Raw genomic sequence first — 25,382 nt, forward strand, 5'->3', positions numbered from 1 at the left:
TAATGTACCTACCCCTCACTTCCAACGATGTGTGATCATTCAATTAGAGAAGAATAATGGGGTCACATGAGACACTCCTACCCCTCTAAACCGCAGGAAATCATTTCAATCTTTTTTTTTCTTTCTTTCTTTCTGGATGCCGAAGAGAGGAGAGAAGGGAACCAAAAATTTACAGACTTATACCTTTCAGACCTGAAAGAGGAATCCAATCCAATGTATACCAAGCTCCAAGACAAGCAAGTGTATACCAAGCTCCAAGACAAGCAAGTTGAATTGATTAAGGTTGGAAGTCAGCTTTGGGTCCTTCAGACTTTCTCAGCTAGCGTGGATGATATTGGCAGATGATCCACTTTGGCGTTTCCATTTAGTACACTATTCAGTCAAAAACCTCAAAGAATGGTGCTAGAGAGTGGTTAGATAGTAAGTAAAATTGAAAAAGTTCATCATCTCTTTCTTGACTCAATAAAACACAATAAAAACTTATAAAACTAAAGCAAAATACAAAACACAATATCAGTAGAACATCCCCCAAACTTAAACAACATTGTCCCCAGTGTTATACAGTCTAAGATTAGTGAGAAAATAATATATAAGTACTAAATTTAACAAGGTGAAACAGTATACTTGCTCGCTGATGGTGAGCGTCAATCGACACAGTTAAGTGGCGATCGATCGATATTCGTAATGCTCTGTCGACCGACAATGGCCTGTTGTCGTTGATCGATGCTGGTATATCAACTCTTCTTCCTTGGATCTTTCTTTTTTTAATTACCTAACATAAATAAAACACTAAAAATCAGTAATAAATAAATAATAAAACCAATTATTTAATTTTTTTTCTTCTCGATAACCAGTGACTGCTACAGTAGCTCTGCTACAATATCGCAGCTACAGTAACTCCCGATTTTTGCTACAGTGTCGGTCGATGTGCTTGCTACAGTACCGTCGTTACTGTTCACTTTTTTTTTTGACCTGCATAAAAATAAAAACAAAAATCAGTAACAATCTAACATAAACTGAATGAAATTACCTAATAGTGGGTTGCCTCCCACTCAGTGCTTTGTTATAGTCATTTAGCTTGACTTTGGATATCTGATTTAGTCCGGATGAGAATAATTAAGAACATAAAACAAGTCTCAATGTCTGCTCTCTGAAGCTTTATCATTCTTGTGTGAAAGCCTCTGCATAGACTCTTCTCCTTTGTCTACCATCTCAGCGATAAGGAGTGCTCGAACCTTTGCAAATGGCTTTGAGAAGCATCTTCTGCGCACTCTGGATTTTCTGACACCATCTGAGAAGCGAGGAATCAATGATAACTGAGAACCTCCCTTGGTTCTTTTCCTCTTCTTCCAATTCCTCCTCTTCTTTCCCCCAGACTTGTCTGATTGCGTGGTGGTTTCTCCATCAAAATTATTTCCACACACATCGAACTCCTTCGTAAACTTTCGGCCAAGACCATTCCACGACATTGGAACAGGTTTTTCAAAGTAAGAGAGAGACAAAGCAAGTTCTTTCCCTTAGAAAATTCTTGAAAGATAAACAAGTGGTGAGAGTGAGGGAAGATTACATCTCTTATAAAGAAAAAATGTCAACACCATGGCTTGAACACTCAAACTTACCTAAGTCCGCAGGCTTCGGCCTTAGAAGTTGTCACGATCAAAATTGTCCAAGACTGAAAGGCGACACTTAGCCTTTGATCCCACATAAACGCTTATCTTCACCTCGTCTGAATCACAAGTAACTCTAACAAACTAGGAGGATAACTCTTGGAGTTAGGCATGAGCATATAAGCCAAGAACCGAAAACAAAACCAAACCAAAAAAACAAACTCAGAAACTTAACTTATGTTCACAAATATCGAACGGTTCATGCAATTCAGGAACCAAAAAACCGTAACCGAATGAGTACTCAAATTTCCAAAATATAGTTTCTATACCTAAAATATTAATTTTATTTAGTTTTAAAATTACCAAATAGCTTAAAATAATAATTATAAAATGAACAACCCAAAGATGAACTACCTAAATATGTTTATCTAAAATATTTAAAATTATCCGAATTACCGGCAAGAACCAAATTATACTAATATTTTTTAATTTAAATTTATACGAAGTACCTTATATTTTATTTGAAAACTGATTTTTACCCAATTTTCTGATATTATCTGAAAAACCATAACCAAATTGAACCCGAAATTTTATTGTATATTAACCGGTTCCTATCAATTGTTTTATTAACGTATTTTTATCGCACATCTTTTCTGATTATTTGTCGTTTGCTATCGTAGAAAATCCAGTTTCCTAAAAAAGTTATGTTTAAAAAAGAGATTTTTGATTGTGCGAGTTTTGGCTCCCACTTGTACTACTTGACCTATATCCACCCAAATCCACCATCCTTCTTTCCTGCTTTAGTCTCACGATCAAGGTATGTCTTCATCCTTTTGGGTTTGATCATGACCTTCATCCACAAAGGAGGCCTAAGCAACAAATTTTCTTAGTAAGAGAGGTCATCCCATCTCACTTTTCCAAAGTAAAGCAATCACAAAAAAAAAAAAAATCATCAGTTAATTATGCTTATCATCAGTTGCTGATCGACATAATCTTTCCAAGTCAATGAGCCATCTCACGATCCAGCCATGCCTTACAGGCCCTAAGGCTCTAAGAACAGACTGATCCTGACACATCAATGGAAGGAAACGATAACTCGGTCTAAGACAGCACTACAAGGAATCAAGATAGGCAATCATTCCAGAACAATCTCCTAGCATCTAAAGACGAAGTAAATTCAAGCGAGGCTACAATTTCTAAACATAAGGCTAGAATCACATACTCACCTTTGTCTCTAAAGTCGGTCTTTCTGACACCTCCTACACTCATTTCCGTAGATCTCTCCGACTAGCAAACGTTTTTTTCTCTTCCCTTAGACTTTTTCATGACTGTAATGAAGAAATAGAGCAAAGAGACAGATTAGATGAAATTGTTGAGTGGTTTCAGCCCGTAAAACCGTTTATAAACCGTTCCCGCAATTTTCCCTTCAGCCAAATTTTTGTAGTGCACGTGTTCTGCAGACCGAAGCTAGGATGGTCCAAGGACGGTTTAGCTTAGACGGTTCAGATGAGTTGGTTGGGTTAGATGATGCTAGAAAGAGTCGACCAAAATTGAATGGATTGGTTGTAAGTGAAAGATGACCCAGATTGATGTCTGATAGGATCAGACTTGATAAATCGATGATCTGAATATATCTAGATCAGACTATTTTTGAGACAGTCAAAGTTCGGTAAGGTGGTCCTTGGACCATCCTAGCTTCGGTCTGCAGAACACATGCACTACAACTCTCGCACTCGACTAAAGAGCTTTACAAGCGGAATTGCCCTTCTTCACTCACGCAATATTGCTGGATCAGGCTTGCGCCCATTGTCCAAGATTCCCCACTGCTGCCCCTGTGGGAGTCCAGGCTGTGTCTCAGTCCCGGTGGGCTGATCGTCCGAAAAGACTAGCTAAGCATCATCGGCTTGGTCAGCCTTTACCTAACCAACTACCTAATACTACGCAGGCTCATCAAACAGCGCTTTCTAGCTTTCTTCGGTATTTAGCCCGAACTGTTCGGCAGATTCCCACGCCTTACGCACCCGCCACTTTGTTCACAACTCTTCCCTGGATTAAAACTCCGTGCTTAAAAAAGAACAACCCAATGGAACCAGCCAGACCAATGCTGTTGGAAGACAACTCGAAAATGATATAAGATATAATAAACCTCTTCTCAAACCAAACCAAAAACAAAACAAACCAGAACATGAAGTAGTAAGTTTTAACTTCTATACCTAACAGTATAACTGAAACAACAAGATTGTTAAAAACATCCTTAGAAACAAAGAACAAACAAATATTAGACAACTTCGAATGAACATTAATCAATCTGCAAGAAAATACATACTCCAGAAGATGTCGAGCAGACAAAAGACCTCTGTGTTTTTTCCTCGTAACATCTTATACAAGATCATAAACAAAATTTGCCCTTTTACGGGCACTGCCATTTGCCAATCTCTGATTACCTTCCTTCGGATTTCACAAGTTGAGAGAATACTTTACTCATTGAAACACCAGAGAGATCATCAATGCTCGATTCCTCAAACCGTCCCGCGGTTCCCGGTACGTTAACACTCGTGTCTCCCTGACTGAAATTGTTGATCTGTGGAGGCAAGTCTCCAATCATATTTGTGCTGTTATCTTCTGGTTCGCCATCAACCACCGCTTCTTGCAGCTGCAGAGCGTATTCAAGATTCCACAACACATCTCCCATAGATGGCCTGTCCACTCCGTAATCAGCCAAACATTTCTCTGCTGTCTCCGCAAACTTCCTCAACGAATCAGGTCTGATGTTACCGCGAAGCGACTGGTCAATGATCTGATCCAACAGCCCTTTCTTCTGCCACTTCATCGCCCATTCCGCAAGATTCACCATCTCTCTCGGAAGCGTAGGGTCTATAACAGGTCTAGCACAGAGAACCTCGAACAGAACAACGCCAAAGGAGTAGACATCTGATTTCTCAGTGAGCTGTTGCCTTCTGAAGTACTCAGGGTCAAGATACCCGAAACTTCCTTTCACAGCAGTACTCACATGAGTCTGATCGAGCTCAGGTCCGGTCTTAGACAGTCCAAAGTCTGCAACTTTCGCCATGAAGTTCTCATCAAGCAATATGTTTGCGGACTTCACGTCTCTGTGGATGACAGGTTTCGAGTCACCCGTGTGAAGGTAATGCAATCCTCTAGCCGCGCCAATGCAGATCTCAAGGCGTTGTTTCCAAGTCAAGCTAGGAAGACCCGAGCCGTAAAGATGACCCTTCACCGTTCCATTCTCCATATACTCGTAAACCAGTATCATCTCGTTGTTCTCGTCGCAGTAACCGATCAGAGAAACCAAATGGCGGTGACGAAACTGTGATAACATTTCTATTTCTGTCCTGAACTCAGCAAGCCCTTGCTGAGACTTTGGGTTCCCTCTCTTCACAGCTACTCTAGTGCCATCGTTAAGCTCTCCTTTGTAGACTTTGCCAAAACCTCCCACACCAATGTTGCGACTCTCGTCGAAGTTGTTTGTAGCGTCTTTAACCGCTGCAAAGGGGATACGGTAGTTGGCGTTTGTAGTTATACTTGTGAGCGTGGTTCCACGTGAACCTTTGCTTCCCACTGAAGTTCCATTAATCGAAAACGGCATCCAAGTCTTGGAGTAACCATCTTGGCCAAGTTTCCGCTTCTTACAGAAGAACACAAAGCAAACTCCCAAGAGGGCTAACGCGAGCAACGGACCAACGGTTGCACCTACAATCAAACCAACATTCTTCTGCTTAGTGCTGGGACCACCACCTGGCAGAAATGCCCCGTCGCTTAGCTGACCTCGAGAGTTGTTCATCTTCATGATCTCCAATCCATTCACAATCGCGTTTGGGTAATCAGTGTGGACAGTTGAAGGACCAATGCTGACACGCATTTTATTACTACTCTTAGGAGAGGGCATAACAAGGTCCATGCTGTATGCACCAGCCAGGGTGTTATCCACATAAGTGCTGAGATCAAGATCGGTAACAGCGAGCATGGAGTCAATGTAAAGATTGAAATACAGCTGGTTGAGAGACAAGCTCACGATGTCGCAGAAGTGGAAGCGTAAAAAGTACTGAAACCCCGGATCAACGTCGAACGCCCACGTGACATTGAAAATGGCATTGGGGTTTTGGTCGGAATTCATCTCAGTGCAAGTACCATACACAGTTTTTGGCGCAGTCTCCTCCGTTGCATAGCCTGGAACAAAGTTAACAGTTGGAATCTTAGACACAGTTTTAGCTAGATTCTTCTCGAGGAGAAAACCCGAGTCGGGCTGCCAAGTTCTTGTGAGAGTATCGTTGTTAGGGGTAACAAGCGAACCGCCCATGTTCAGTCTATGAATGGTTTCGAAAGCATGCGATGACAAGCTCCCCTGAAAGGCCCCTGAGCCGCCTACTACCCTCGGGGGAGGAGAAGAAGTGATCAATGAGGCGGGCACGGATATAACCTCAATAGCGTTCACAAACGCAAAGGAACCACCAGAGGGAGTAAACGTGAGGACGAGATCATCGGTCTCTACATTCAAAGAGTACTCTTTTACATCTCTGCTCTTAACCGTGAAGTCGCTTAAGAGCACATGAGTCTGTGACGAAACCGCGAATTTGGCAGATCCCATTTGGTAGGTTTGGTAGTTGAAGGGATTGAAATGGAGACGAACCCAGTGACGGCCACGAGCGACGGAGATTTTGTAGCTAGCGACTCCGGTGAAGACTCTGGCCGTCTGGTAGATGTCTGAGCTGCTGCTGCTGCTTTGACTCGCGAGGATCTCTTGGTTGTCAGAGGAGAGTAAGTTGGAGGCGAGCTTATCGGACATGAAGACTCGATCCATGAGGCTGGAATTGGAGGGTGAGCCGCAGTTGATTAAGTAATTGTCCTGAGGCGTGAATCCATGGCAGCAGGTGCAGAACAAGCACGAAACCAATACCAAAGTTACCAACTTTTCACCACCCATCTTGATTCTTGACCCAACAATATCAAAACCTGTAAATTCAATCAGATAGATTCGAGCAAGAGGTGATATAAACTAGGGTTTACTAGAAGCACACCAAAAATGGCAACTTTCTAAGATCAAAGCATAAGGTAAGGCACAACAAGTACCTTTCTAAGATCAGAAATCCACGAGAAGTAACGGTCCCATGAAAGGATAGACTTGAGGACCAGAGCTTAATGAACAGATCAAGAAACCGAAAACTCAGATTTTAAGTTTTGAGTTTTTTAAATAAAATTTCAAGAGAGTACGTTCTCCAGCAAGGAACAGACTGGTAATAGGACGTTTGGTTCTTTATGAACAACTCAGCAGTATTTCTTCCGTTAGGAGAAGAAAAGGAGAAAGAAGACGGAAGAATGAACCAAAAAATTGTCTATAGATCGTATTTTTCCTGGCTGTATTTTTTTTTTATAAATGGTTAAGAAGAAAGAGAAAAATAGAATTTCCAGGAAATGATTAGAAAACCTACATATTCATCGCAATTAATATGTGAATGAAAAAGCTGTTTTTTTTTCTATCATCGAAAAATTGTTTTCAATATATTCAGAAAATAGTTAAATACAGTCCAGATATTTTTCTTTCTTTTTTTTTGCTTTCAGGTGTCTAATGGTGGTGGTTTGCAAATTGCAACAAAGTCAAAACTTTTATTGCAAATTTTGAAATGTTATTTAAAATTTTCCAGGACGCAGATATCTATATATATATATATATATATATATATATATATAAATGTTTGCCTCCCTTCTAGTGCGCTACCTCAGCATCCAGGTCACAAAGTCGAGTCATGTGGTGTCGACACCTGTCCAGGCCACTCATACTCTGCTTTTCAATTAATCTGTAGAATCATGGACTTCAACTTGGGTTTTGGATCTCGACAAGTCAACTAAACTAAACTAATCCGGGCATATAAACTTCGATCCAATCAACAATAGATCAAAATCTACAATCAAAACCCTAAATTCACCATTATAGATCAGAGAGACGAGATTGAACTGGACAATAACTAGAGGAACTGGAAGAGGTATTGATGGTGAGAAGGGTGATCTCATCGACTTTGGGTCTGAACACAACGAGCTCAGAGTTTCCGTTGAGCGAGAGGCGGCGACGATCACATGGAGCGAGAGGCGGCAATGATCGCATGGAGAATACTGAATGGAACGATTGGTACCAAAGAAAGAATCTTCCACCTTGAAGGCAATTCCAAAAATGAATCCATTGCAGACCGCGCGGTGGAATCTGAACAAGGCGAGTAGACATGATTTTCGTCGCCGGCAGATGTCAGGGATGACGTTAGCACCGCCGCGAAGAGAAAATAGAGAAGGGGGAATCTAGCCATCTGTTAAAGAGTAACTCCTAAACTTCTTCTCCGTCCGATTCGTTGGACATGTCTCGAGTAGTCAGATAAGTCTTTTAATTTATGGGCCTCACACTAACGGCCCAAAACTAAAAATTTGTTTAATACTGTATCATTTTAAATTTTTAATATAACTAGGAATCGATCCAGACAACTATGTATATATAAAATAAATAAAAAATCCCGGTTAATTATTAATCCAAATAATACAAGTGATATATGTCGACCCTTGGATGGAAGATCAATAAGAGGAGAGCTGATCAGTGGTGGATGAAAGTGAAGAAATCGCTAAAGCGATTCGATATTAAAAGAAAGAATCGTTATGTGCACAACATGTTCCTCCTTAAACCAACTAAGAGGTGTCACATAAATAGCTTCAACAAATGATGCAAACGTTGCTTTCCCTACAAGCAGGTTATGAAGTTTGTTGACTACATTTGAATGTGGCTTTCGTAATACAAAGCCATGCAAAACTTTCATTTCTGATTTTCTTTCAAGTTATGCTTTTCAAAATTTCAATTCGACTTATGTTTCGTTTTACTTTATCATTTTCATTTGCAAGCTTTTCAGATTATTCATGATTTTTAATAATAATAATCTTTGTTCTAAAAGTTTACAAAGACAGACGTCATACGCAGTACATATTGTCCAAAACGAATGGTGGTTCGTCCGGAATAGTTTTTTGTGTTAACGATTATATATGTTATTCTTAAAAAAACAATATAGAAAAACGACAGTAAGACTTAAATATTCATGAATTATGATTAAAGCCACATTCAAACATTAGCAATACGGCATAAACCAAATTTAAAACTATTTTAGTAATACTTAGAAAACTATAAATATAATATAAATAATTTTATAAAATGAAACAAGGAATTTGTAAATCCATAATATTATTATATAAAAGAAATAATCGTTCACTTATTCTGATAAAAAGCAAAAATTACATAATGTATATTGGTCTAAAAAACTCACTAATAATTTGCAGGGCCACATACGAAAAACCAAAAAAAATTGTCATATTAATCCAAACAACATTTAAAAGACAAACTATGAGGATCAGTACACGGACTCAGACTCCTATTTTAAAAGGGCCAAACACTAAAATTGAGATATAATAAATAAATTGTTTAGATGTTAATATATAATAAATCACTGACATTTAATGAGGTCAATGGTAATAATTATTTTCTAAAATCACATTAAATTATTTTTAAGCATAAAATAAATATATTTTTATAAGTATTGTGAACACAAATGTAAGGTTATTGTATTTAACTAAATGTGATTTTTTTTTAAATCTTCTTTATATATATAATAGCGTTTGCCTCTCTCACGTTCGTCCACGTAGGCATCCACGTAGGAAAGTCGAACGCTCTCCTGCCGCCACGTGTCACTTACTTAAACACTTCGTACCATTCTTTTCTCCTCCGCAATCCGTTGGGCCTGCCTTCTTATTCTTCCTGAACATTTTGCATTATTAAGCCCATAGGATATTTTATTAGAGCGTGATATGATGTATCGCGAAACGGCGCGTTTCGTATTCTGTATTTCATCTGTCTCCCATCTCCGCCGTAGGCGATTTAGGGTTTCCATCGAAACTGAGTAATCTTTGTCCTGATCCAGCGATCAATCGGCGCCGTATCGACTATACAGTTTCCAGCGAACTGTTCATCTTCTTCTTACTGATCAAGTAATCAATTGGTTAGGGAAACATTGCTATTGAATTCCCTCTTTAAATCCACCTTCCACGATCTCTCTTCAATTCCACTTTAGCTATTCAAAGGCGGTGGTGGTTCCACTATAAAAAGGTTAGCATCTCTACAATCTATAGCATCCTATCAATCTATTAAAACAAAACAATCTCCTTATTTTCTGAAAAAATGGCTAATGCTCGAGTTTTCCTTTCTGATTTGAAATCGGGTAGATGTTCTGAGGTTAGGTTATTGCGTTTCTGGGAGGCAAGGAACATCAAGCGAGGTGATGAATTGATGTCCGTGGATATGCTCCTGCTTGATTCGAATGTGACTTCAACGTATTCTCGGCTTTAAAACTCACATATTTATCGACTTTTGAAAATGCAAAAGACTATGTTCATATTTATGAGATCTTTTTTGTTTCCTTTGTTAATTTCGTTTCACCGTGTTCCTGTATTGCAGCCAACAAACACTCACGTTTTCTAGGTAACTCTATTATTATTATTATTTTTATTTTTTTGGGCTCAAACTCACTCATCATTCAAATCAGTATTATTTTTTTCAAATGTTCATCTTAGGCCATATATAACTGGTGAGCTAACAGCTGTAAAGAGTCATGTAAGCGATCGTCCAAAAGACAAAGACCGTGTTATGGCAACCATAAAAATAGATAGGTATCTATTATTCTTATATAGGTTTCTACACCTTTATAATTGATAACACTACTTTCTTAGACAAACACATTGAGGATTTGGTCCGCATTTTTTTTTATTTGTAGTGACGTGTCTCTCACCTTGAGTGTGTTCCCACTATCAAGTTGTGTGATTTCACAAAAACTTGAAAGCTTTAGGGTGGATACACGAGTTTTTGTTGCAACAAACTATAATCTCAAGATTGTGGGAGGTATTCTTTCATACTGTTGTGAAACCTTATTATGTTTTCGTAAAATGATGTCCACCATGATGCTTTTGCAAAGACTGACACCCCATCTCCAGGAAGATTTTTCTAAATGCCACATCAGGAACTCGCTATGACAAGGAGACTGATGCAGGAGAGAGTTATTTTTACAAGTAAGCATTTAAAAATTACTGCTTGATTATATCTAGAAACGTACTGCTACATGACTTATCTCACACACTTTCACGGGACACTCACTACTACTACAGTTTCTTCACAAATGATACTGGGAACATATCAGCAGCTTCTTTGTTGAGGGGCTTTGCAAAGGTTGAGCCTATGAAAATAGCGGAGCTTAACCAGTTTATCATCACTCCTCAGCCTCAAGTACAGTTTCAAACTATAATATGTTTGTCTCCAGCAATTTTCTTAACTCTGTTTCTGATTGCAATAATTTATACCTGCAGTCCATTAAATTTATTTGCACTGGAAAGGTGACCGTATCAAGCCAGAAAAAGGATGGTGCTACATCTTGGACCCTGGAGATCACTTGCTTGGGATCAGTTTCTCTCTCAGCGAAGATGTTTGGAGGTGGGAATGAGAAGGACAACAACTCTGGCAGCAAAACTTCAACTGGTCTCATACTGAAAAAAGCTCAGACCACAACATCTGCCAAGGTGAAGAGTATGCTGGAGCTGGTCACATTAATACGTGTTTGAAAATGCTTATGAATCATTATCCCTGTTCCCCCTATTCTCTGTTGTGTTTTCTTCAGAAGATATTATAAATTAAGTTCAAGTATAATCCAATGGTTATTTTACTCTTGATTCATTCAACCACTTAGGTTCCTAGATTCCAGATATTTACTCAGCAAAACATGTACTAAAAAAAACGTATGGCCATAAAATGATGATTTAAACACTGAAACAAAAATAAGACGTGTGACGTAAGGAAATAAATATTGGGCTGAACATATATACTCTGTCTTTTATCATCATGATGTATATTCCTTGACTGTATAGCTCACGATCTCAAATAGTTTCTTTTTTCCATTCCTAACATTGTTTTGGATATAATTTTCCTTTTTACCTATCTCTTTTTTTTTATCAAACCTCCTTTTTCCTATCTCTCTAGCTTCTCTCTACAAATTTTTTTTTTTTGTTATTTGGCAAATAACAAACAAGACTGGAAATACCTAGATTGCTCATTATTCAACGCAAAATTTGAAATTTGATTCCATAACAAACCTTATCGTCGTCAAAACTAAAAACTGACCACCAAAACACCCATCATCAACCATTGCAAGATCTTGGCACCAACCTGGAGGACACAATATTTTCAAGTAATAAGTCCCATAAAGAATGACACTAATTCCATAAAGTCAAACACGTGAATAAACCTCAAGATTTAAACTTCCCACGTCATAAAATCAAATCCACGTACTAATCTCTGACAATCAATGGATATGCCAAATTATCAATGCTTTAAAATACGTTGACTAGAATATATTTCCTAATCTCCAGATTTAATGCATACAAGGTTAATGGCATGTATGTCAAATCCCCCTACATAAAACCTATTCGTCTAAGCCCACACCGTTACGGCCTCTCTTTTCAAATTCAAGTTAAAAACGATGTGGGAGCTTAATGAGATATCCCAGAGAGTTTCTACGCACCAAAATATATACAGGTCAACATAATCACTGATCTTGCAAAGTTTTCCAGAGCAGATGTTCGTAACTTAATGGCATCGAGCCCAATTCTTGATGAGGCAGCACAAAACCCACAGCCCACAGGTATACAAGCATCTTAACCTCCAGCCATTTACAGTCTTTCCATTGAAACACGTCCACCGTTTCCACGATCTTATATGGAGTATAATATATATCATCTTCATCAACCTGCTAAATGATTCGTATGACATCAAATTCATCGAAGCATCAAAATTTCCACCAATCAACTCCTTTCGTAGAACATTTCAAAGATATAAAACTCCATCCTAACCAAACAAATAACTTTCAAATGCAAAATCTAACACATCCAAAAACAGCCAACAAAATTCTAATATTTTACATGACAATGACAAGTTAGGATGAAGATCAAACCGGATCTACCAGAAGACACGAGTAGTTGGATCACTAATTTTTTTTTTTTATAAAATCGAAAACACTGAATGTTATCTCACTTTAAACTCAAACAGAAAATCTTTATGGAAAATATCAAAATGATCTCAGAATTATATTTTTATTTGCTATTTATAGTCATTTTAATTTTAGAATATTTTAAAATGCTTTATAAAATTAAAATATATTTTAGTATAAAATAATTTTTATTGTGTACTCAACACCCGTCCGTAGGGCGGGCCAACCCTAGTACTTTAATAATAAAAATTCAACTGAAAATGACATAACAACTTAATTATGGTGATGTCATAGAAAAAAAGAGTTAAAACACAAATTATTTACAAACTAACCAACAACTTAAATTAATAAAATAATATATCTCATACGCACCTCTTACAAATAAAACACAAACCACAAAATTATATAACAAATAATAACTTAAATAACAAATAAAGTATATCCCGCCGGATCTAGTTACTTATATTCACGAAACCATTTTCGGGCTGCGTTCACTTTGAAGTTGGAAACAGTAAATTAAATTCTCATGGGTATGTGTTATTTATATACTTATTTTATGATTTCTTGTTTTAATGGAAGTATTTTTTTTTCAAATTTTTAGTATTAACACAACATAATAATCTTATTTACGTCTTTAATTCTACTCAATCTTGGTTTTCACTTTTTCTAAAGACTTGCTGAGTTCAGTGTGTCAAACATTTCCCAAAGTATAGAAAGAATAAAATTATTTGTATGGATATATATTTGGGCTTGTATGATTTAAGAGAATGACAACATTATGTTCAACCACTCCATTATACAACCATATGGAACATGCCACATATTATCATTATTAATTGAAAATAATACGATCCTACTTCCTTGTGACATTATTCTTAAACAGTAGCTAACAAGACACCGCAACTATTTAAATAGTTCTATTGGCTGGCAAGGATTGTTTGATGTAATACTCAAGTTATACTTAATAGATTTAATAAATGATTTATCGGATTGAATAAAAACCAAGATTGGCGGAAGCGCGTAGCATAATTGTTAGCCCACGTCTCTCTAGAGAGAGTTTTATGATAAAGTCTTTCCTCACATCTAAAAGCTGAAAGGTAATTACGAAAGGAATCTACTTAATAGGTTCGGGGCCTTCTGTTTGTCGGCAGCTAGGATCTGGTCAGGAAAGATTAACATTTTCTAGTTTCAATTTATTTTTGTATACCCTTCTGGAAGTTATACACAGATTGAAAAAGGAGATATACAACATAGGTCTGCGGGTATAAACCAACCTGAACTTGTCAAACCGAACCGACCCAAAAAGTTCAGTTTTGGGTTAGTTTGATTCCAAAGATTGGTTCAGTTGGGCAACTAAAAGAAACGGTTTTCTGTTCCGCAATCGGTTATTTTGGTTTGGTTCAGTAATTGGTTGGTTCAACAACTACAAACACTACCAATCTTAGCTGAAATTCCAAATCAAACTAACTAAAATCTGAACTGAAATAGCCGAACCAACCAAAATAATCGATTTTTTTTAAGGATTTTATTCAATTTAAACCAAAAAATTAACCGAAATAACTGCAAAACCAAAAACTTCAGTAATTTTGTTTGAAACCAAACTAACCGAAAACCAAACCAAACCAAACCAAACCGAACCAAATCTTTTTCAATTCACTTTGGTGAAATTTCGACCGATCCGAACTAACCGAATAACATGAACCCGCAGCCCTAATACAATTTTTAGAGAAATTCAAACCACTTAATCCATACAATATGTAAATTTTTAAAATCATAAGCCAATTAATAAAAGAACTTTATAACTTTTTCTCAAGCATAATATTATAGTATACTTGAACTTCAGAGTCTTTATTATTCAACCCAATATCAGAGCAACATAGTGTAACATTCCGATTTTTGTTATATTGCAGAAATGTTTAAGAGAATTAATAATACCACCTATGTCATTAAACTGTGCTTACCTTTTCGGGTACACATCCATTAAAACTCCAGAGTTAAGCGTGCTTGAACTGGAGTAGTAGAAGGATGGGTGACATATCGAAAAGTGATTTGCGATATCATGTGAATGAGGCCAACACACGGAGAAAGGTCATGTGGTGATGACATGATCAGTAAACAAGACTAATGAGCTTTCGAAAAATTAGTGCATCGTCTGTCGCACGGAATGAGGCCCACATGCCGAGAAAGCAGACGTAGGAGGCCCATTAGCCGTGGAAAGTCAAAGCGTTACACATAATATACATGAAGATGTTACTCTGACTATGTATTGAAAAGCAGTAAAAAAGTTTGCCTAGCAAACTAAAATCCGACATGCAGAATGATAATTGATCTTCTAATCAAACTATTTATAGTAAAAGAACAAAACAATTTCATCCCTCTAAAAATTGGGGTTGATAAAGAGGGAAGAGGAGATAGCTTTTTCTCTCTCTAAAGAAAAGAGAGAAGCTCTTAATTCTTCCAAATCTCATTCATATATATTTTTTTGTCGGCTACCAATTTTCTTATACCAAGTTTTGGTCAGACAAAACGTTTCAACAAAGAGCACTTCTATTTGACTGTGTCTGATCTATATCAGAGAAAATAAAACCTCTGTTCCTAGCCTCTTTCGCTAATTAGTCCGCCTCACCATTCTCATTCTAGAAAATATGAAATAATTTTGCAGTACCGAAGTTATCTTGTAAACTTTGGAAAGTATGAATCTCCGAAGCAAAAGTTGGCCAATCCATCTTGCTCGTAGTCAGATCCACTGGGTCTGAGCAGTCCGGATCGAGAGGATCCTCATGTCTCTCACATACGAGACCGCCAAAAGTAGTCCTTCCATCTAAGAAAGTAAGGCCCAGAGGTTTATATTGCACGCACGTAGTCCGAATGATTCAACACTGCCATTACCGATCCATGAAGCATTGATTTGGCAAGTTGGGTTTCGAGTTATCCAATGGGGTACTGTCACAGCATCTAAAGTATGAGGATCGTCATGATCCTCCTCGTCTTCCTTCTCTTTTTGATTAGTCTTTCTTCAACTTTTTTGTCTCGAGGGAAGCTAGTTAGAGAATGTTGATCGGAGAAATGACATTTTCATTCATATAAAACTCGAAATTTTGACAAAAAAATAATAAAACTTCTGAAATTTGAATAATAAGAAAATAGTTTCAATTAAACTAACTCGTTTTGTGTGAAAATCCGGTTGGGCTGATGGTGCCGTCCGTAAGGCAAAAACTTATCCGGTTCAAACCTAAAGTCTTGTATCGGCTTCTCTGTCGGAGGTGATGGTTTGTTTCTTCACTCCAAAAGCGCAGCGAGGAGATCTACTGGTTGGTTGATTATCTCTCTTTGATTGTAGTTAGGTTTAATTAGATAATGGCAAAGTTCTAAGGGTTTTCATTGGGAAAGGTTTTTCTGGATCCTTCGTATGGTTTGGGTCCGATTCGAGATCTATCTTACTGTTTAATCAGAGAACTTTCTTTAATTTTGCTGACAAATTGTGAGTTACGGTATGTGGGTTTTGCAGAGAATTCTGAATTAGGAGTTTTGATTTGTGGGTTCCGCAGAGATTTGTGATTGTTCTGTTAAATTGTGAGAGGTATGTGGTTTTCTGATATAATTAAGTGCTTGCTCATGCCACTGCAACCTATGTCAGAGGAAACCTGTGTGGGATTTGATGGGTGATCTGATTCTAAAGTTTAGTGATATTGCGGTTTTCCATGCCTGAAGCGAATTTATGTCATCTTTGAGTTTTACGAAACTGAACAAAACTATTCGAGCAAGCTATATACGTTTTAGGGTGATCCCAGTAGCAAGGTTTGTGTTCTAGAAAAATTACAATTATTCGTTATGCAGTCATATTGTTATTTGTGTTTCTCTTCCGTAACGAGCTCTTTGACATGGATTTTGTAGGAGATGGATTACATCTCTCCACAAGGCCCATGGAATAAGAGGCCCTAATCCAGCAAGTTGGATTAGTTTGGTCGGCTCGGCGGCTAAACACGTCAGCTCGACCTTAGAATACTTTTAGCCGGTCGAGTAAGCCGACCGAAAGTACCCGGCTTGGAGGGAACTTTGTCCAGGCTCGCATACTCGGTCTCTCGCATCAAGGTCCAAAGAGGTACGAAATTAGGGCATCAAGGACAGAAGACCTATAAAAGGGGGAGATGAAGCAACAAGAAATAGGACTTTTGGTGATTTTACATACTAAGCGGCTAGATCTAGGATTTTATGCGATCTCTTTGATCTTGTTGCTCTCTCACTTTCCTGTCACTCTTGTAACCCTTCAGTTCGAATCTAATAAAACGTCTTTAGTCATCCCATTTCTGACTTCTTTCACTCTAGTCGACTGAATCTCGTTCAAACAATTGGCGCCCACCGTGGGGCTGACTAAAGTAACGTTCTAGATCTACATGGTTCAAAACGACGCCACCTTCGGCGCTCCGGGCGGAGAACCAACCCTTACGCCCGAAGCCGCGCCAACCATCGCCGCAGATTTCATGAGCTCTATCATGGCTCGACTCGCTCATCAAGACGAAGTCCAAAAGACGACCAACGACCAATTAGCTGCTTTGGTCGCAGCACTCACAACTCCTGATGGCCAAACGAGCCGTCCCCAGCAGATACGCCGTCGCCTCTTTAACACCAAACCAACGACGACCGGAGGCGACCACGTCTCAGACGACCCGGAGCCTAATGAAACCCTTCTCGCTGACACCCCCCCAGTAGGCTCCGATCTCGCAACCATACGCGAGATCGCCGAGCTCAAACTCAGATTCCAACAAATGAGCGAGAAGATCCATCAGGTAACCAGCGCGGCCCCGCAAATCGAGAGCGTGCTCGCCGCAACATCACACACCCCTTTCACTAGCGCGTTGACTAGTGTGCAACTCGGAAAGATAGAGAAGCTGCGCCTACCTGAGTACAAACCCGGCGGAGACCCGGTGGAACACATGACAGCTTTCAACATCGCGATGGCGCAGGCTCGACTCTCTGGTGAAGAAAGGGACGCATGCTATTGCCAACTGTTCGTTGAAACTCTCCACGAGCAAACCCTAACCTGGTTCTCCCAGTTAGAGGAAAACTCCATCGGAAGCTTCCGTGACTTGTCAGCAGCTTTCCTCAAGACTTACATTATGTTCACCAAGCGCAGCGCTACCGCCTCTAGCATGTGGAACCTTAACCAAACCAAAGACCAGAGCCTCCGCGACTACATGGAGAAGTTCAAAGCCGTAGTCTCGAGGATTGAAATCCCAGACGTTATTGCCATCGACGCCCTGAGGAACACATTGTGGGTTCGTTCTAAATTCCGAGAGGATTTATACCAAAACCCAACTACGTCACTCCAGGATGCTATCGCGCGCTCTGATAATTTCATCAGAATGGAAGAAGATACTAATGCCATTCTCAGCAAGATTAACGCACCCAAAGCTCCAGCAGCTAAAAACGCCAACACGCGACAAGACCGCGCCAACATGCCCCAATCGAGAAAAACGGCCGCAAAGATGGATACATTTATGTCGTCAATGAGAACAACGTACCGGTTTCAACTCTCGTAGTCCGCAGAGAAGGTTGGAACAAGTGGGTAAGGGAGCTCGATTCATCCGACAAACCAGTCGACGCCGTTTGCTCGACCCAGACTACAACAACAGTAGGTTCAGCGGCAGGACCTTCCAGAACCGTCGATCTCACCAAACACTGCAAATATCATGACGTCAAAGGGCACGATACGACAGAGTGCAAGTCACTCTATGCGCACTACCTCTCATCCCTAGCAAGTGGCGACTTCAAGTTCGAACCCCTAAAGGCTAGCCGAAGAACGGCAAGAGCTGGAGCAAGAATAAAGAAAGGAGAGCCCAGCGCAAAGCTACAGGCAAAGGTCGACATAGCGAAACTCAACAACGAGATGACGAGGAGGATGCTCCGAAGGGTAACAGCGAGGGAGACTCCTCAGCCGACGAAGAGAAACCAGCTAACCACAGGCGCATTGAGGTTATACTCTCTCAGCAAACCTTATCGTCGAATGACGAGAACGATGACACACCTGTACTCGAAGATTTGAGAGATGTTCTGAAACGAAAGTTCGAATCCGAAAATAGCAACAGCTCCATGCACAATGATCTCCGAACAACGTTGGATGCACAGAAGTCCCGGCGTATCTCAACAGGTGACCCCGATCCCAAAAAACGCTCAAACGGTGACCTTCGAGATAAACTCAACGCAGGAGCATGCGATCTTCGCATCCATCTCAATCGTTCGAAATCCACTGACCTCCGAAGGCGTTTGGAGCAAACTAAGATGTCAAGCAACGACACTCCATCGTAAAAAAATGACAGCAGCGTACCAACCGATTTACGCGCCTTCTTAGACTCCAAGCAAGTAAAAACGTGACAGCAACTAAATGTCATCATGGGCGGTTCTCCTTCTTGCGACAACTCTGTTCGCTCCGTCAAGGATTACCGTCGACAGGTCGCGACTTCGCAGAGGTGGCCGACTAGGCCGCAAAGTCACCCTCCGATAACTTTTTCACCGGATGACGCTGAGGGGATTCACGTACCCCACAACGACCCTCTTCTTGTCATCCTTGGAATTGGGGAGTACGACGTCACCAAGGTCCTCGTTGATACAGGAAGCTATGTCGACCTCATCTTCCGAGGAACTCTGTAGAAGATGGGAGTCGATCTCGACGACATAAAACCGTCCTCCAGAACATTAACCGGCTTCAACGGATCCTCCGAAACAATACTGGGAACAATCCGCCTTCCGGTACGCGCTTATGGAGTCACTCGAACTGTCAAGTTTGCCGTTGTAAGCACGAAGGCTCCTTACCACGCTATACTTGGAACCCCCTGGATACACTCAATGCAGGCCATTCCATCTACTTATCACCAGTGTGTTAAGTTCCCCGGTATAGACGGACAAAATCAAAACATTGCGAGGGGATCAAAAAGCCGCTAGGGAACTCCTAGTTGCCACAGTTAAACTCCAACGATCGTCTCTATCGGTTAACTCCGTTTCTCCTCCAACCTATAAAGTCTGCTCCCAGGAAGGCGAAGTTCTCGAGTTACCTATTGACGATACCGATCCAAGCCGGACCGCAAGGATTGGTGCGTATCTGTCTGAAGATATGCAGCAGTCAGTTCTCAACTTTTTCAAGACGAATGTGTCCACATTCGCGTGGTCCATGTCAGACATGAAAGGAATTGATTCGGCTATAACAACTCACGAACTAAACGTCGACCCGACATTCAAGCCTATCCGGCAGAAGCGACGCAAGCTCGGTCCCGACAGGTCAAAGGCTGTAAACGAAGAGGTCGACCGGTTGCTCGGCGCTGGCTCAATTGCTGAGGTGCGCTACCCTGAGTGGTTAGCAAATCCAGTAGTCATTAAGAAGAAGAACGGGAAGTGGCGCGTCTGCGTCGACTTCACTGACTTAAATAAAGCCTGCCCAAAGGACAGCTATCCTCTTCCCAACATCGACCGTTTAGTCGAGTCCACGGCTGGAAACGAGATGCTCACCTTCATGGACGCTTTCTCTGGGTACAACCAAATCATGATGCACCCCAACGATCGCGAAAAGACGGCCTTTATCACAGATAGAGGAACCTACTGCTATAAGGTCATGCCATTCGGCTTGAAGAACGCAGGAGCAACCTACCAACGGCTTGTGAACAAAATGTTTGCAGACAAGCTGGGCGTCACCATGGAAGTATACATCGATGATATGCTTGTCAAGCCGCTACACGCCGCTGATCACCTCCTTCATTTGCAAGATTGCTTCGAAACTTTCAACAAATACGGCATGAAACTGAACCCAGCAAAGTGCACGTTCGGGGTTTCCTCAGGCGAGTTCCTTGGGTACATAGTCACGCAGCGGGGGATCAAAGCCAACCTGAAGCAGATCTCCGCGGTCCTGAACCTCCCAAGCCCAAAAAACAGTAGAGAAGTTCAACGGCTTACGGGTAGGATAGCTGCACTCAACCGGTTCATCTCCAGATCCACCGACAAATGCTTGCCATTCTACGATCTCCTGCGAGGTAACAAGTTGTTTATCTGGGATGAGAAATGCGAGGAGGCATTTAATCAACTCAATCATTATTTGAAAACCCCACCCGTTCTCGCCAAGCCAGATGTCGGCGACGTTCTATCTCTTTACGTCGCAGTGTCACAAGCAGCAGTCAGCAGCGTTCTGATAAAAGAGGACCGTGGTGAGCAAAAGCCAATCTTCTATACAAGCAGGCGCATGACCGGACCGGAAACGCGATACCCAACTCTGGAGAAGATGGCGCTGGCGGTCGTTGAAGCGGCAAGAAAGCTTCGCCCATACTTTCAGTCACATTCGGTGGAAGTATTAACCGACCAGCCCCTCCGAACGATACTCCAAAATACAAACAGGTCCGGAAGACTAACGAAGTGGGCTATCGAACTCGGTGAGCTTGATATCACTTACAAGAACAGAGCCGCGGCAAAATCTCAGGTTCTTGCGGATTTCTTAGTCGAACTGGCCCCGGAGTTGGAGCATGATCTCACACTCCCAAACCCAAACTGGACACTGCATGTCGACGGATCTTCGACTAACAAGGGTGCAGGTGCCGGAGTTCAAGTACAGTCCCCGACCGGCGAACTGATCAGACAGTCTTTTAGCTTCGGCTTTCCAGCCTCGAACAACGAAGCAGAATACGAATCTTTGATCGCTGGACTCCGCTTAGCAAAAGCTGTCAAGGCCAAACGCCTAAGCGCCTACTGCGACTCGCAGTTAGTCGCCAGTCAGCTTAGCGGCGACTACGACGCCTGCAATGATCGGATGGACGCCTACCTCAAGATAGTACAAGGCTTAGCCACAGAGTTCGAATTCTTCGAACTCATCAAAGTTCCCAGGGGAGAAAACGTCTGTGCCGACGCCCTCGCAGCCCTTGGAAGCAAGCTTCGGGACCAAGTTAAATGAACCATTCCAATACACCGCATTGAGAAGCCGATCATCGATAACACGACGGACCAAACCATCATCATTGCCCCAGTCACCGAAACCGACACGCTCGATACTGATGGATTCGGCCCTGACTGGCGAACTGAGTTCATCGACTATCTCTCAAAGGGGGAACTTCCAACCGAGAAATGGGCAGCCCGCCGACGAAAAACACGCAGTGCCCATTATGTCGTCCTAGACGACGAACTCCATCGATGGACTGCGAGTAAAGTACTCCTCAAATGTATCCATGGTGATGAAACGGTCAGGGTTATGGCCGAAACACACGAAGGCGCTGGAGGAAACCATTCGGTCTACCGTATGAAATTGTTACTGATAATGGATCACAGTTCATGTCAGGCATCTTCAAGGAGTTTTGCAGCAAATGGAACATTCGATTAAGCCCTTCCACCCCTCGTTACCCACAGGGAAACGGCCAAGCCAAATCCTCCAACAAGCTCATCATCGACGGCATTAAGAAATGTTTAGACCTGAAAAAGGGTCATTGGGCCGACGAACTCGACGGAGTTCTATGGAGCCACCGCACAACACGAAGAGGGTCGACCAAATCGACACCTTTCTCTCTTGCATACGGTGTCGAGGCTATGGCTCCCGCAGAAGTTAACGTTTCAAGCCTCCGACACTCGAAAATGCCCCAGTACGTCGAACTCAACAAGGAGATGCTGCTTGATGCCCTCGACGCAATTGAAGAACGATGGGACCAAGCTCTGCTACGAATCCAAAACTATCAACATCAGATAGAGAGTTACTACAACAAAAAGGTCCGAGCCCGACCCTTGAACTCAGTGACCTTGTCATGCGCAAAGTGTTCGAGAACACTAAGGAGCTGAACGCCGGTAAACTCGGCGCTAGGTGGGAAGGACCTTACAAAATCATCAAAGTTGTTAAACCAGGCGTCTGCCGACTTCAAACGTCACGCGGAGAATGTGGGAACCGAAATTCGCACTGTCGATTTCCGTTTAAATAAGGAAAGTAGGAGAACCCTAGTTTCCCAGAGGTCCCGGATATCTGCTAATACCACACGCTAAGCAATCAGAACACGAGATAACAATGACAAATTATATGAAATCATAAAAAGAGAGCAAAGAGAAGTCTGATTCTGAATTTGCGTATGAGCGTTTACAACAAGGTATTAGCCTGGGCTCGAGAGATGTCGGCGAGATTCCTAGTTCTAACAACTCTAAGACGGCTAAACCTAATTGAGTCGCAGCTCGAATAAAAAAAACGGAAAGTTGCCTAATTGTCCTAAGTGCTAAGTTTGCTGTGAAAAGTCCTCCCCCATGCCTCTCGCCTAGGACTCCTTATATACTGGCTCCAATGTTAGTTTACGCTTTTCCCCTTTTGCCCTTAAGCCGTCATAGCATAAAAATGGAGATATTCCATTTTTTCTGATCTTCGTAATTATCTTCAAAATTTCGTATTTATCCGCGGAAACTTGACATTTATCTTTCCTTGCAAACCAAGCATAAACCGTCACGCGGATTACGGGTTGTTGGTTAAGAAATCGTAAGTTGGGCTTCGAGTCATGTCTTAGGTCCCTTTGGGCCGTCTTCCGACTCGAAGCGTTTATTACGGCTTCTTTCATAAAGAACGAACTTTCCGCGGTTTTTACGGTAAAGTTTGATCAATAACTTAGAATGGCAGGGAATCGTGAAATGGGTTCGCTACGGTCTTTGGGAGATACGAAAACGCATGGACTAATGTCGTATCGACGTTTCGGAAGAGCTTGGTCGCTACGTAGCGACCGAGCGGAATGGACGTTTGGTCACTACATAGTGACCGAGCCTTGGATCGAACTCGGTCGCTACGTAGCGACCGAGCGAAGCACGTGTTCGATCACTGCGTAACGATCCTTTTCGAGCTCTTTGTCCGATGACTCGCGTTTCCTCCGCAAAGCTTTTCGTAAAGTAGAATCTATTTCGAAAAAGTATTTGTCGAAGAAGGTTTCTACGTTTTTCTTCTTCGGGGATTTGGACGTTAACTTCGTCGTAACCGTTTTCGACCCCAACAGTTAGCCCCCCAGCTCATTGGGAGCGTGGATTTCTAGCGAGGTCCCAATGCGCGGTATGACGAGTTCAGACGAGATTGGTGTATTTGGGCGAAGTTCGTGTCCAAAAATCCGCAAGTAAATAGTTATTTCTCATGCCTATAAGAAGGGAGGTAATTTCTTCACAATCTTCACACTTACTCATTCTCATAGAGAGGTTTTTTTTTGAAAAATTCTTTCTCTTTCTCTCTATCATTTCTTTCTTGATTAAAAAGAAAAACACGAGATGTCGAGTAAGAAGAGGAGTTCGAAGAAAGGGTCCTTGCCCGCGAACGTTTCTGAAGAGCTTCGAGTGCCGAAGATGGAATTCGTTCCTCATTCGATAGACCCAGCCGAGAACGAGGCATGATGGGTGGCGTGTTATGGTTCGATCACGCCTCCCAAAGAAAAATCGTTCCCGGTCATGAACCATCGCCCGGTGGAGGCAGGTGTACCGAGTAGGAGTACTAGTGGATTCCTCGAGGTCATGCGGTCGTTCTACCATATTTCAGACGCGGTTGAATTCAGGGTTCCTCGTCAAGGAGAATGCACTAGTAGTCCCCCGGAGGGCTTCTTTACTTGTTACGAGGCATTCGTAGTGCGCTGCCGTTTCTGGTTCCCGATCCCCGAGATTATCGTCCGTGTGTTGGGTCGTTTCGGGGTGGCGATAAGCCAACTGAATCCTCTCGGCATCCAACACCTTATAGGAATCCTGGTCTTGAGCTACGAGCATAATCTCTCTCTCACCGTCGATCACTTCGAAGCGCTTCTTCGATTACAGATCATCAGGGACACGGACACGTACAGGCTGGTTCCTTGGAACTTCATGTCAGTGGTAAAAGGGTTTACTTCTAACTTCAACTCGTAGAGGAAGTTTTTCTTCTTCGTTCATGTAGACGCGGCGTCCGTTGAGGAGAGTTGTATCCCACTGTTTCGGAGGTTGCCGAACGATTGTCCCTTTATCAACCCTCTTGCTCCGTTCCCTGAGGACATTATTGCGATGAGGGATCTGCTCAGGAATGGTCCTTTTTTCTGGAGTTCGAAAGGCGCTGAGGTTTGTGCATCCTAGTCCTGCTTTGGGCGGAGAAACAAGGAGTGATTCCGAAACTGAAGACCAAGGTCCCAACGCCGCTCCCGCGATTGCGACGGGGCCGAACTCTTCGTAAGGGAAAGATATTGATCTCGGCGACCTGGAGTTTTCGGTCGACGATTGCATGCTTCCAGGATGGGATCCGAACCTTGCTTTCGGCGATGGAAGCGGTACGAGCGAGGTCCATATTCCGGACTTTGATGATTTCTTTGCTGGTCTTCCGTCGGGCTTTGATGCTCCTCCGGCCACGAGCGAGTCGGGGAGGCCAAAAATCGTCGCGGAAGGATCTCGTATCATTAACGGGGTATAAACTTTAAGAATTCTGACGATCGTTATTATTATTTTTTTGCTTATAACGTGTCAATCGGTTTTATAGGGTTTGAACTTGCTTGGATCGGCCATTGAGGCGAGCCATAGAGAGGCCATGATCTATCGCTTTAAAGCGGAGAAGGCGGAAAAGGATCTTGCTCGCATCCGAGACGAGATGCTGGCGCGAGACGCTCAATTCGCTCGTGATCATGCCAGGGCTGTTCGTAGGGCAGAACGGAAGGGCAAGAGGGAAATCATCGAGGTGATGAAGACTCGCGCTTTCCAATTCCTGGTTGAGTACGGGAATCTTAAG

At 41.7% G+C, this 25,382-nt stretch overlaps 1 protein-coding gene and 1 long non-coding RNA gene across 2 annotated transcripts; one reads left to right on the top strand and one right to left on the bottom strand.

Moving 5' to 3' along the window:
- Nucleotides 1–3,793: 3,793 nt before the first annotated feature.
- On the bottom strand, nucleotides 3,794–7,110 carry LOC111204396 (receptor-like protein kinase HERK 1). The gene is made up of 2 exons (XM_022698970.2): nucleotides 6,696–7,110; nucleotides 3,794–6,578 (listed from the first exon to the last, which is right to left on the bottom strand). The coding sequence occupies exon 2, from the start codon at nucleotides 6,547–6,549 to the stop codon at nucleotides 4,048–4,050; it is 2,502 nt and encodes an 833-aa protein (XP_022554691.1). The 5' UTR covers nucleotides 6,550–6,578; nucleotides 6,696–7,110; the 3' UTR covers nucleotides 3,794–4,047.
- Nucleotides 7,111–10,381: 3,271 nt separating this feature from the next.
- Nucleotides 10,382–11,359, top strand: LOC111204033. The gene is made up of 3 exons (XR_002656457.2): nucleotides 10,382–10,709; nucleotides 10,806–10,923; nucleotides 11,004–11,359. It is a non-coding gene; the product is annotated as an uncharacterized LOC111204033 (long non-coding RNA).
- The last annotated feature ends 14,023 nt before the right edge of the window (nucleotides 11,360–25,382 follow it).

Source organism: Brassica napus, chromosome C1 (genome assembly GCF_020379485.1).
Source record: "Brassica napus cultivar Da-Ae chromosome C1, Da-Ae, whole genome shotgun sequence".
Taxonomy (NCBI): domain Eukaryota; kingdom Viridiplantae; phylum Streptophyta; class Magnoliopsida; order Brassicales; family Brassicaceae; genus Brassica; species Brassica napus.

Excerpts from the sequence above, each read along its gene's own strand:
- LOC111204396 (XM_022698970.2), bottom strand. The coding sequence starts at position 6,549 with ATGGGTGGTGAAAAGTTGGTAACTTTGGTATTGGTTTCGTGCTTGTTC.